Below are 14,698 nucleotides of genomic sequence, written 5' to 3'. Positions count from 1 at the left end.
AAACAATATTACGCTGACATAAAAATATACCATTATGGGATTTCTCGTGAAGATTATTTTTTATTTTTCAATTTAGTCTTTAAAAGGAAATGGACCCGTTATGATAATCGGCAATTTCCGTGGGAGTTCGGCATTTTTCGATCGTAAAATATACTTCATACGAGCAACAGTTTCTATAATAACCGGGAAATGCCAAATTCACATTCGTATGTTTTCTAAAAAACATAAAAGAACAGAAAAAAACGATTGTTGTTACGTTTATTGTCTTAATTCTAAAAAAAATGAAGTAGAAAATGTAATTTCTTTCGGCAGCGTTTCTACTGAAACGATGGCTTATCAAATAAATCATCCGACCAAGTTTAATGTAAACAAGTCTAAAACATTGCAATTGCATTCTCAATGTTGTTTTCTGGGTTTGGTAGAAAGACATTTTCACCATTATTATACTTTTGTTTTTAAGACTGGGTGATATTTTCAAAATGTGTGTAATAGTTTGATTGTCTATATATTGTTTGTGTAAATGTCTTTAGGGTTTTGTTTCGGGGAGGATGTGTCTTTAGATTTAGTTTTGGTTTTGGTTCTAATAAAGCGTAGAATAACTTTTAAAAATAGGGACGGCAACCGAGCACATATTAACCAGACGGACTGAAAATGATTTCACTGTCATATTACCCAACTTGTGGTTCAGGTGCTCTTAAATTGTTAAATTGAAGGTAAATTATTAACGCCGAGCTGGAGAGTAGCTGGTGCATACATATTGACAATGTTCTAGAGTTTGTGAGGAAAAAGATCAAACGACCATGTAAGTGAGAAAATTTGCTTATGCATAATTCAAAGCTTCTGACAAATGGTTAAGACAATTTTGAAATTAAAGACAAGCTTAGTGTATTTTCGATTACTTTAGGAAACAGTTGTTCCACTGAATTTCACCTGAAATGCAGTCCCAGAGCATTAACCTTAAGTGTAAATCAATCAAATCATGATTCAGATGGATAGTGTAACTTCTTTACCTTCAGAACTGATACTAAAAGTGTACCAAGTTTAGTAATGTAATGTTAGTGAAATATTGAACGATTCTTCGACATTTAGTGTTGTTTTGTTTATTTCATTACATCTAATAAATAGCCTCAGTTAAACCGAGTCTGCCAATTGTTTTCTCCTTTGTGCTTTATGCGTCCAAAGGTTCTTCATGCTTCTTGATCATTTAGTGTCCGCAGCTACAGAATATTCTGTTGCATATTCAAGAACGACATGCTTTATTTCTAATTCATTCCCCATATTCGATTTAAAATCTAGGCAGGGAATCAATCTTGCGGTTGTATCGATCGCATTTTTGACAATATCAAGGTAAGTCAACAGCAACGAATCATATATTTTGGGTCTTTTTATCAGCACAGGCTGAACCGAAAGATAGTGTCTGTAGTGCTGGCTAAGGATGCATGACACCTTATTTTGCTTTATATTTGTTTCCTATTCAATTAATACTTTAAAAATATATGAAACTCACTGCCTTAGGACTGCTACTTTAAATATTACTTTCAATACTTTAAATATATGCAGATCGCTGTAGGTAAACCCCCACCTTTATAATTTTATATATTTGAATATTATATTGAATACTGAATTGATGGAACTGTTAATTCTGAATTAATTACATATTGTAACATTATCGGATTGTGGTGGTATTTGATGCTTTAGAATGTTTGTTCTAAATTATTGTATTAAACTATTTCAGTATCTAGTCGGAATTAACCAAAATGTTCTTATACAGTTGGACACGGCTAGTTGTGTTTGCATTTTCATGTGGAATATTTGAATGGCACTTTTCTGTGTGCTAGTTCACTCATTTCATTATTACAAATTGATGTTGCACGACTCATAGGTACAGTGGTGAAGAGCACATACTTTATGTGTCAAGCCGCCCTATACATAAACATATATTGTGGGGGATTAGTTTGATGGACCCGACAAGGAATTTTAAGGGGGTGGGAGGGGGGTAATTGGAGGTTAACAGGGTGTGAAAGGGGTCAATTGTTTGGAAGGAGGGGATTTATATACAGGTGTGACCAGGGCTCGACACTAACACTGGTCCGCTGGTCCGAGGCCAGTGAAAAGCAACAAGGACCAGTAAAATATTAGTGGAAACTGCTCTTCGGACCAGTCGCCCAAAATGGTTAGTGTCTGGCCCTAGTGTGTGGGTTACAATAATCAATATTGATTACTTGCCCCATGGGGAGCTACTTACAATTACAGATAATTGAACAATGGAGGCTCCAGAGGGGGTGGGATACTGGATAGTGGACCAGGAGGAAGGACGGGGGGGGTGGACTTGAACGTTAATGGGATGTGCAAGGGGATCAATTTTGTGTTGGTGTGGTTATGTAGGGGGGATATTTGTTAAAAAAATGTTTCCAAATGGGGGATTGGGGGAGCATATCTAGATCTTTTAAGGAATTTCAGTTTTATAGTGGGAGGAGAGGGGATGGGGCTGTAAATTGGGGGATGGGGACGGTTCCCATTGTGATGGGGAGATCTGAGGTAGGGGAGGGGGTATTTTACATGGTAGGGGATGGGAGAGGATATGATGTGGATTCTGTTGAGATGGGGGGTTCTGAGGTAGGGGAGGGGGTATTTTACATAGATGGGTGTTGGGAGAGGATATGCGGCGGTTCCCGTTGTGATGGGGGTATTCTGAGGTAGGGAGGGGGTATTCTGCATGGGTGGGGTGGGGGGAGCCCGGGAGGGGAGCCCGGCCTTTGGTGGGTGGGGAGTGTAAACAAGCTAGCTGCACTGGGAATTTATTTGAAGTTTTTGCTTAACTACTCGTTTAATTTGATTAAATGATAACTAAACAGTAGAAAAGAAATAAATAAACAAAAATATACACTTTTAGGCAGATAATATGACAATACTTTGAATATATCTGTAAATTGATCGTGTTTACCAGTATAAACGTCACTTTGACCTCCATTTTGGGCGGTAGATGTCAAATATATCAAAAGCGTTCCGAATGCGGAGTTTTACCGCAGTCACGTGATTATTGCATAGCTATAATTTGCCACACGCTTTTTTTTCAGCGTTGTTAACACAATTACACGTTGCACGGTGACGTGTCCACCTACAAGATTTGGCACCTTATGAAATATTGCTTCCCCATTCTCCCATCTACGTCTTTACATAAAAAACGTATTAGAATCAATCGAAATAATAGACAGCAGAACCATGTTTTAATTATCCAAACAATACTAGTCAGTTACACGCTGCGTGTATAATTCACTCGGACTAGACTGCAGGTGTAGGCCCTATACTCTGCGTATTGTTTATACATTGTATATGTAAGTACTACTCCAGTGCAAACTTCCGGTGATCCGTAGTTTTATGCTACTTCATACTGTATATAGATGTTACATTCTGACTAAAAGCTTTGATATTTTTCAGCTTTGTAATTATTGACATTCCATACATTCGCAATGTTTTACTGCTGTAACTGCTACAACTGCCAGCAGTTCTAGCAGTTAACTGCTGTAACTGCTGCAACTGCTAACTGCCAACTTCTTGCCGGTGTAATATAGATACTTACGGACAATATGCAAATATATATTATATACTGAAGTGTTGCCGGATACACCAAAATAATTACCAGAGTAATATGCACGTAAATTACGTATACTAAACATTGCTCTGCACATTTCATTACCTCTCATGAACAGATTCAATGAAACCGAGTCTGCTATTATTATTCTCGGTTGCATTCTTTGCTTCCAAAGGATCATTTTACAGACTTTTTTAACTATCACAACAGCAACCTGTAAGTGTCGTGTGACGGCTGTAAAACTTCTCCCCGTACTTGGATTCAGTGTTGTTATATTTTCTGGTCCTTTGGGATCATGGAGTCCATTCAATATAATGTGTAATAGAGTTCCACTTAAGCAGGTTCAAGGGGGTGTGAAAGGTGTTGCACATTTCATTACCTCTTATGAACAGACTCAATCAAACCGAGTCTGCTGTTGGTCTTCTTGGCTGCATTCTTCTTTTTACAGATTTTTAGTAACTATCGCAACAGCAATCTTTAAGTGCCTTGTGGCGACTGCAAAACGCCTCCCCGTACTTGGATTCAGTGTTGTTATGGCATACAGACACTAAATAGAAAAATGGCGCCAAAAATGGTATTCGCAAAATGGCGGTTACAAATAGTCCTCAGTTTGTGTTTTTTTTTTTTTTTTTTTTTTTTTTGTTTTTTTGCTCTGTAGAGATATTTTCCTTATTTTCTTTGCAAGTTTTTCTAAAATCACATGACAGATCTATGCTTGACATGTAGGTAGCATTTTCATGATGAAATAACCTCATTACAAATTTTTTCATGAAAACTTAGATCACACACCACCTCTATAATTTTGGGTCTCATTTTTGCAGTTTGTGTGTTTGACTGAAAATATTTTTCTTGCATCAAACATGATCCCCACTTTTCTCTTGATTTTTCTTTAGCACTGACAATATTCTTTAAGAAAATGTAAGTTACAGACATTTAAAATCGGTCCTGATGTGTGCTGCGGTCATTGGAAATAGGTCAGTTTTGTATAGAATAAAGAAGAACAGCTATTTAGTGTAATATAACCTTATATTTTTTTGTTCTTTGGGATCATGGAGTCCATTCAACATATGTATAATAGAGTTCCGCTTAAGAGGGTGTTAGGGGGCGTGAGAGGTGTTGCATATTTCATTACCTCTCATGAACAGACTCAGCCAAACCGAGTCTGCTATTATTCTTCTTGGTTGCATTCTTTGCTTCCAAAGGATCTTTTGACAGATTTTATTTCAAATGTAAACTACTATTTGAGTGGGTTTGCTGCCAAATTAGTTCAGTGGTAAGGTCAGTAGTATGAAATAAGGCAATGCCTCAATCGGGAAGCGTTACAGTCCATCAGCTTGCCCAGAATATTGCGTTTGTATAAATTAAAAGGTAGATTTTGGAATAAAAAAAACAATACATGTACTGCAAGACGTTGCGGTTCGGACAAGTTATGTGGGCGCTTTCTCCCTAAAGATCCGAAGTCAAACTTGCCGGAAAATCACATTTTTTCGTGACGAAAATCTGTATGATCGATTCCCTATTACGCTCTCAAATTGGACAAATAGTTGAAATTTTACAAGAGAATCTCACACGATACTACAAGGCTTAGTAGTCTCGTAAAGCTATGATTTAAGATTGCCATTAAAATGTACATGTGTATTAAGAATGTTAACTAAAATTTGAGGGGATCTGCTGCGAAATTGACTCATCGGTAAGGGCAAGATGAATTTCTCAGTAAAGGCAAATGGTAGAAATTTTACACAATAAAAGTTAGTATACATGGTGTATAAAGTGCATATAGCGCTGATTGTGCTGTTTGAATGGTTTCAGCTGTGACAGAACATCCATTTACGGTTCATCACAAGTGAGGACATAATAGTGCAGTATGAGATATCCCACCCTGCTTTATTTATGTGTCTATGACAATCACAATAGATTCTTATTTCATTCGTGGAAATAAACATACAATGGGCTTGAATTTATGCTTACATAACTATCATGACGCGTACAAACAGACGGTAGAAGCAATACATAAAGGAAAACTCTAACTATTATTTTCCTTCCTGGTCGTGAAAACGGATGATATTCATAATTCTTATGCCTATATCAGAACTGTTATTACTAAAATATGATACTGCTGTATCATAACAATACATCTCCGTGCATTACATCCATGTTTTGCATTTCAAGTAACTTCATTTCGTCTAAAATCAAGATATTACTAACTGATTTACATTGAACACACAACTTCCTATCGGATATGATAATAGCTTATTTCTATTATACAAAACCGTCACAATTATATTTGCATTTTACGGATCTTTGTCTTGTACGGCGTATGAATTGCTGAGTAACTGATCGGACGGCATCCAGCGATTGGCTAGCGGGAGAGGAACTGCAGAATCATTGGCTAGCGGCAACACACCTTCTTTCAAATATTTCTACGCGGGAAACTATAAATTCAGGCCCGAACTATTCATTACTAGCTTCCAATCCGTTAAACACGGAAAATAAACAAAGATAAAAACAAAGACACTGGACCCAAAAAATCCGCTAAAACCGTAAGAAATCTAAGACACATAAACATTACTCAAAGTAGTTTACACTCAAGAACATTTTATCATAACTTCTAATGGATTTTCAGTAAATACGTACAACCCTATATAGTTAACTTTGAATGTGTACTGCAGTTCATATATACTGTCCGTCAATTCCGTTGAGTCGTTTTGCTATGAAAATAAATTGCACACCGGACTGGCGTTTCCGGTGTTTTACCCATGCCGGCAAAACCCATCTGGCACCCCCCATGCCAGATGTCTCTCGTGCTGTTAATGACAACTAGTTGTTCATGCACTGATAAAATATTGTTTATGTAAAAACACGAAAAAAGCAGGTACCTTGGTAGTTTCTCTCCGTTCCTTATAGTATATTTCTCGATTCAAAATACGTTAGTTTACCGTAAGAACATAACGTTACGCTACAACCGATAAAACTAAAGTGAAACTTTGTCATTGTGCGTAACGCAAAACATCATGACGTCACTTCTGCTCACGGACGTTAATTTCCCGCGCTTTCTATTCATTCTCCACTATAAGAAAGAGTGCTAAAAAGAAACTATTTCTACCTTTTGTAAAATACGGTATGCAAGAAAAAAGTCTGCCAGGATAAAATGCTAACATGTATACGATATGCAAGAAAAAATATCAGTCATGTGTTTACGAATCGGACGGTAATGTCCGTCCCTCGGGCCCCTGCGCATGGGCGGTAATTCGGCAAGCCTCATTACCGCCCAATGCGCAGGTGCCCACGGGATGGATATTTCTATCCGATTCGTAAACACATGACAGATATTATTAATCTGCAACTAGAAAGTATCGTTAATTCCGTTATATAAACGCCCAAAGAACTCTCAACAACATTTTATTATAACCCTTAACGGATTTTCAGTAAATACGTATAAACCTATATAGTAATCTTTGGATGTGTACTGTAGTTCATCCATACTGTCCGTCAATTCCGTTGAATCGTTTTGTTATAAAAATGAATATATCTTCAACTAGAAAGTGTCGTTAATTCCGTTATATAAACACCCAAAGTACTTTCCTTGACGTGCCTAACAATATATTACAAGCGATAGTAATATCGGGACACTTTAATTTAATCAGCGGTACGGTCACGATTACCCTCTGACATTGGAGAAACAAGAGATCCGCACACGATAATAGTATGGTAATAGGTTTAGTAATATCGGGAAGCTATGATTTAAGTTTTTTGTTACACGACTGACATTTTATAAATATTGCATTCCTGAGAGGGTGACATGGAAAATGTTCACCGCAAGATATATGAAATCGACCCAGGCGGCAGCAAAGGTCTATATTCATATTTCGAGGGGTGAACATTCTTCATATCACCCTTCTCAAGAATGCTGTATTTATTTTATTATACCGAAAATATAAAGGCCAATACGTTTACTGGAAAATCAACATAAAAATTTAAACATATTTTACATTAAAAAGTAAGTACTAACCAAATAACGAAGACAGAATTAAGGAGTCTTTACTTGTTAGCACTCAGAAATTATGGCAACTTTCTTATTTCTAAACGAAACATGTAAGTGTGAGCACTCGCTTTCTTAATTAGATCATTTCCAAATCTGGTGATTTTTTCGATTCAATGTTTTATAAAAAGTTGTTTTCCAAATTTTTGGCATTAAAAAGAAGAAAACTCGACCGGTTTCACACATGCATGAACGCCAGAAAAGGAAACTTAATCCTAAAGTATATATAAGCGCCTCGTCTAAAAATGTATCTTCTCAGCCTTTTAATCAATGCGAAAGTATCAATCTCTCAACGGGAGATATGAAACAATAATATCATATGCGCAGAAAAACAAAATAGCGATGCTGCGCATGTGGTATGAAATTATGGTTCATATCACATTCGCAGAAATCATAAATAACGATGGGGAATATGATTATATTATTCAAGTTAAACTTATGGGAAATTTGCATTGGACATTTATGTGAGGTATAATAACAATATATATGAGTGTATTAAGAATGTGAACTACAATTAGAGAAGATTATCTGCCAAATCGGTTCAGCGATTAGGGCAAGATGAAGGTTTCAATCCTGACAAGAAGTAGAAATTCCATATAAAGAAGTTAATATAAACGGTCTGTATAAAATGCAAATAGCGCTGATTGCACTGTTTGAATTGTTCCAGCTGTGACAGAACAAATCCTTTTGAGCCGCACCATAAGGAAACCAACATTATACGTCTGCGACCAGCATGGATCAAGTCCAGCCTGCGCATCCGCCCAGACTGGTCAGGATTCATGCTGTTTGCTTTCAAAGAATGTTGCAATTAGAGAAACCGTCAGCGAACAGCATGGATCCTGACCAGACTGCACGGATGCGCAGGCTGGTCTGGATCCATGCTGGTCGCAAACGCACTATATTGATTTTCTCATGGCGCAGCTCATTTACGGTTCGACACAAGTGAAAACCGCAGATATCATAAGCCTTAATAAATGTACATGTAAAAATAGGTATGAAAATAAAATTACATGTAAAAATGACTAGTGTATTGTTGTAGAGTGAATTCTTCAATAAAACTTTATATAGTCTTCTTTTCATTTGACATATGTGACAAGTAAATATTTTCATACCATACAGAGAGTTTTTGTCAAGATGAATCAATAGAATTGTACTGTAAATGATAGGTAAGCATCACCGAAAGTTGGAAAATTAAACAAAATTTTAGGAAAACATTCTGTACAATAAAACAGGTACACATATATATTGTAAGCTTCAATCTTATTCAAAGTATAAGATATATTTTGGATTCTGAGATCAAATTTGTTAATAATATTAATATTTCGCATTTAAAACTCTAACTTACTTAAGTTCTGCACGTTTGATAAACCGGAAGTGATGGCGTAACGTCATTTATCCGGAAAACGTAGAATAAAGCCTGGATTCGGCATACGGAAACGAAAATCATTTTCTGAATTAATCGAAACTCGTGAGTAAATTTATTACAATGGCATGTATCAAAAAATAGGCACAAGAACCTATGCATTTTATTTCACCGAATTATAGGTCAAACGTGTATTTACAACTGTGAGAAGTTTCATCAAAATCTACATTGTAGAAAAATTTCTATTCGCGAAAATGTTATGAAAGTTATGATTTTCCCATACACTCCCATTATAAAATATTGCGTGAGGTCCAATTTTTTCAAATCAGTCTTGCAAAAAATCAAGCACACGACCCTGTCTCTTTTATTTGCTTAAATTTCTAGGTATATTCTGAAGTTTTTAAAAATCAGAGTTTAATCGAATTCTACATTGTGGAAAAAATTTCGATCCAAACGTGCAGAACTACCTTAAATTAACAAGTAAAATTCCCAAATATTTCTATGCTCAACATCTTAAAATCTTTATACTGAATTTTGAAATAAATATATTTCATGAAACTTTCAAGCATTCAGAAAGTTAATATCATTATCAAATATACATTTTGAATAATTATCACTAAATGAATATGCCAGGAAACAGCCAGGTAAACATTTACAAAAAAAAAACAACGTTATATTGTAACTGAGAGTGGAAAATACAATTTGTAACTGCTTTTGTACAAAATGCTAGTTCATAGCTGTCTAAAATCTGCTTTTCAAATTGAGATGTTCTGTCTGAAATTGTCTGTCAGTCAGGCACAGTTAAACACAGGTATTTCAATTACAGGTATGATATTTTCACTTAAATTACAAGTGTGGCTTTTCATTAAAAAAAAACTTTCCCAATGAATAACCACATTATTTTTTCTAGATGTAAGTTTGTTAAGTTTTCCTTTTCATGAACATGGGCAGTAGATAAAAATTAAAGCATTTCTTTATTTTTCCAACGTGTCGTAACCACAGAAGCACACTGTCGCCATTCGAAAAATCTCCGAGGAACACGCTTCTCTTCCGCCGTCTTGTGGGGTAGCCCTTACAAAAGCCACCTTGTGGTTTACCCAGGTACCAACCCGTGATAAAATAAATAATGCACGGAGGGGCACCTAGGGTCTTCCTCCACCGCCAAAGCTGAAAAGTCGCCATATGACCTATAACTGTGTCAGTGCGACTTTAAATAAAAAAAAAAAATATGAATAATAGAAATACTTACAAAATTTAATCGTATGCATATGTAAAGATAATCTTGTCACACAAACGTATAGCAAATTCAATTGCACCTACGTTAACTCAAATGGTAACTTATTTATCACAACATTTTGGGTCAGGTCCCGGTATTCTGCCTCTGTTTTGAACTGCCTTAATCCTAGTTCTCTCAAAACATCCGTACAATGTTTATGTACAATTTCAGTAACATTCCAATCCATTTGTTCTCTAAAAAGAAACGGATGAAAACCATCTCGTCTATCGTACTTCTCGTTTGTACTGGGGGTCTCTGAATGCTGTAAATTGTCCTTCTTCAAACTTTGTAAAATATTATTTTCTTGACTTATCAATTCCATGTTAAGAAACTTGTAAAGTTTTTGCCCTTTCTCGTCTAGGTTTTTAAAGTCTTCATATTGAAGCAGTCTCACTCGGTCAGGGTATAATTTCATCAGTGATTTTCCTGCTAGAATATCGTTTCTTAACCTTGAGCAAAGCACTATAGAATCGGCTTCGATCTGTTGGTGAGATTTTAAATTCATTCCATACCATCCTGTTTGCAAATGACTGTTCATAATAGCCCTAGGATCTCGTAACAACTGAACTATTTTCAGTCGCGGATTTCTTTCGAGGAGGGACGAAGTACCTTCTAGATCTATGCGAAGTACCTTTGCAATACGGTGCCTTGCCTTTTTACACGAATTGACCAGTAAAATGTTACAGCTCGGGGATTTTTTCATACTTTTCTTACATTCTGCGTACTCAGTCCAACTCGGAGCTGAAAATAAGATGTAGGAATTTTTGTGCTTTTACAAAATTAATTTCTGTCAAGACGAGGTAACAACACTATCTCATTTATCAATTCCCTATACAGTTTTTTTTTTCTACGTTCTCAAAAGAGAATCATATTTTTCGAGCTTCGAAGTATGTATAGGAACGTTTACTTTATGATGAAATGTATGAGGATATAAAAACCTGAGTACATGTAAAAAAGAACACAATAAAAAAGTTTAGAATTGAAATTGTATATGGACGAATGCACAGTGATTTTCATAATTGATTGCTTTCATTGCCAAAATATGACGGCCGATAAATAAGAAGCATCTATTCTGCAAATCAAAGCACTGAGACTGCTGATAGGACTAAGTTATAAATGCTGTCATAAATCATATATTTTGTGAAACATGCAAGTATCCAGATAAGATTCTCCTGAAACCGCCCCTTCCATTCTTCACCCAAAACAACCGCGTATTATTGTTGTTATTATTATTATTATTATTATTACTGCCACTATTATTATTAGTTTAGTTTATACTAATTTGTTTAAGCTCGATTGTGATGAAAGCTTCGAGCTTATTGGAACCACTCTCGAGTCCGCTTCCTGGAAAAACCAGTACTGGTGTCATATGTGAAGTCATGGTCGTGACCCCAGTGGGGCTCGAACCCACGACCTCTGGATTGAGCGGCCGACACCTTATCCACTAGACCACCGCTCCCCTTACATTATTGTTATTAAAAGGTTATCATCATTATTATAATTATTATTATCATCATCATCATCATCATTATCATCATCAGCAGCATCATTATTATATAGATAATATTTCTGATGATGTTAAACACTTTATTTTATATTCATAAAGTCGACATTCTAAAACCACATATGGCCTTAGCCAGGTAACGGCAAGTGTCTCTGCCTTTGTGTCAGAATATTTTGTACATCTGATAAAATGAAAATGCAATATATAAGCACAGATAGTGTTTGACACCTTTTTTATGCTATCACTGCTATAATTATTGTTGAATTGCTGCCAATAATAGGATTTGGTGATTTATGCCTGATTTGGGTTCATTATATGAATCACTAATATACGTTTTTTCGAGTTTACATGTTTTATTGGCGGATAAAATATATTAGACCCGTACTTCGTATCTGAAAACATAAACTGTCACTAGATCTATACATATAGTTTATGTTAATATATTTTTACGTTCGCCCTATTCTTTTCCACTGAAAATTATGACGTTCATTTCGTATGAACAGCAAAAGGCAATGCGCAAAAGTTGATTTTTCTTGCTGATTTTTCTTGCTTACATAGCGGGGAAAGTATACATTTATCCGAGCACGCGCCGAGGATAGATATTCCTGTCTTTCCCTAGGGAAAAACCTTGTCTAAAATAGCGTGCACTAAGGTGACGTCACATAGTACTGGTACCATTGTGACGTCATAAACGTTATACATAATTTCAGGAAATACCAAAATCCTATTTGTCTCCACGATCTATTTTGAACATGATAGGCAAGAAAAATGATCTAACATGTCTGCCTGTGTAAGACAGCTGTTTTCCCTACCCTCGGGACAGCATGGCTAAAAAACCTCGCTAATGGTCGGTTTTCCATTCCACACTGTCCCTCGGGTTAGGAAATCCCCGTCTTACACAGGCAGGCATGTAAGATCCTTATAGTGTTAACGGGTCGCTGTTCTTACGACTCCCGCGTATAGTCAGGGAAAACGTTCCTTACAATGTCATGGCATCACGGTTGTTCCGTCTGGAGAACAGAATTCCCGGGAAGCTGATTTAAATGTTAAATGTGCAGACCATGATCAGCCCGCAAAGGGAAAAAAACCACATACCGCAAGCAGGCTGAATGTTAAATGTTTCATTTCTTATATTTACATTATATTTCCTTTCCATTTGTTAACAAGATTGTAATATTTATCTGTTTTAGAAAAGCCAGGTAAAGGTTAAAAAAAGCATTGTCTTGCTTTGAGATAAAGCTAGAATACTTTTACATACCTAACAGTTCTGTTTGAAAGTTAATATCTGTTGGCATGTTGTCATATAGCTGTAGGTTGCAGTCGAAAATATCGAGTAGAAATCTTTGAGCTATCTTTTGGCGTTTGCTTGCACTTCCGCTCCTGTAGATTGACATGAAATTGAATATCAGAAATAGTTTATTGCATGCCAGGCAGGATTTTTACGTGTTTCTTTTTTGTGCATGTGATGGAAAAACACATCCCTTTGTGTAAGATGACTTACGTGCTGACATTTATGAATAAATGCATAAATTGATATGCTTCTATAATAAAATAGTCCTTAAACGAAAAACACATATCTTTTTTAATTCTATTACATCTATTCATTAAAGAATATGGCATGCAAGAAAAAGAATCTATCATTAGTTGATGGAAATATTTGGCCCTCGGATAACTGTTTCGTTGGGTTACTCGACAGAGCCTCGTTATCGCCTTAACAGTTACCCTCCATCCGCACCTTCAACTAGTGAAAGATTCTTATATTCTGTAGCGAGTAGAAATCTATTCTACATCGTCCTCTTTAGTTAAAGGTATAAAATATCCATAATTAATTGACCTTTACCCTGCTATCTTAATGGACTGGTCCATTATTCAATTTGGGCAGTCCCATTTATTATTCGAAGGGGTGTTCACTAAAAATTTACTGACTGAAAAACGAACAGTGCAGACCATGATCAACATGCACGCTATAGCAAAATCACTTGCCACCAGCAGGCTAAAGGGAATATTTGATATTGCAGAATAAATTTAGTACATATGATTTATAATCTGCATGTGTACATACGCATATCTTATAAAGTTCTTTGCTATCCTCCTTATGTACTCAGACGATCATAACTTAAAAAAAAAAATTAAATAGTCTCTCTTTTTGATATGAGAGTAAATGATGTCAGGTATTTGAGATTTCCTTAAAGAATACATGAAAACATGTAGTATAGACACAGATTTAAGCAGTGTCAAACAAACTTACATTATTTTACAGACAGGTTTTAAATACTGACACATAGGTCGTTTCCACGCAAGTATTCCCAGTTCCTATCTTTCCTCAGAGGTTCGAACCAGAAGAACACGTCGTCTCTCCAGCCTAAAACCTTTCCAAGAAATGTGGACCCTGTTCGCATGTAGGCAACAAGCAAAACATCCGTCCGATCTGTTGCAATAAACAGAGAACAAACATATGCTATGACACGGGGTACAATAGAACTACCAAAATATCCATGATGTACTGGCATAGCTTGCACAACCTTTCATGCATTTTTTTTCACCATCTGTGTTACATATTAATGATAGAGTTGTAAGATGAGCAAATATCATCGTCAAAAATATTGTTGTTATCATATTGTTATTTTCATTGTTGTCCGTTACGATTATTTTACTTTTAACGATGTGGCCTTACATTACTACTCATAATGATGTGACCTGGCATTACTTCTCATAATAATGTGGCCTGGCATTACTTCCCATAATGATGTGGCCTGGCATTACTTCCCATAATGATGTGACCTGGCATTACTTCCCATAATGATGTGACCTGACATTACTACTCATAATGGGGTGGCCTGGCATTACTACTCGTAATGATGTGACCTGGCATTACTACTCATAAATGATGTGACCTGGCATTACTTCTCATAATGATGTGACCT

The 14,698-nt window shown here is 36.0% G+C and overlaps 1 protein-coding gene across 1 annotated transcript; it reads right to left on the bottom strand.

The window, feature by feature from the left end:
- Positions 1-10,177: 10,177 nt before the first annotated feature.
- Positions 10,178-13,153, bottom strand: LOC123529919 (carbohydrate sulfotransferase 1-like). Its single transcript, XM_053520707.1, has 2 exons — positions 13,033-13,153; positions 10,178-11,011 (listed from the first exon to the last, which is right to left on the bottom strand). The coding sequence occupies exons 1-2, from the start codon at positions 13,067-13,069 to the stop codon at positions 10,311-10,313; spliced, it is 738 nt and encodes a 245-aa protein (XP_053376682.1). The 5' UTR covers positions 13,070-13,153; the 3' UTR covers positions 10,178-10,310.
- Positions 13,154-14,698: the final 1,545 nt, after the last annotated feature.

Source organism: Mercenaria mercenaria, chromosome 13, assembly GCF_021730395.1.
Source record: "Mercenaria mercenaria strain notata chromosome 13, MADL_Memer_1, whole genome shotgun sequence".
Classification (NCBI taxonomy): domain Eukaryota; kingdom Metazoa; phylum Mollusca; class Bivalvia; order Venerida; family Veneridae; genus Mercenaria; species Mercenaria mercenaria.
This window is presented reverse-complemented; position numbering and strand designations above follow the sequence as displayed.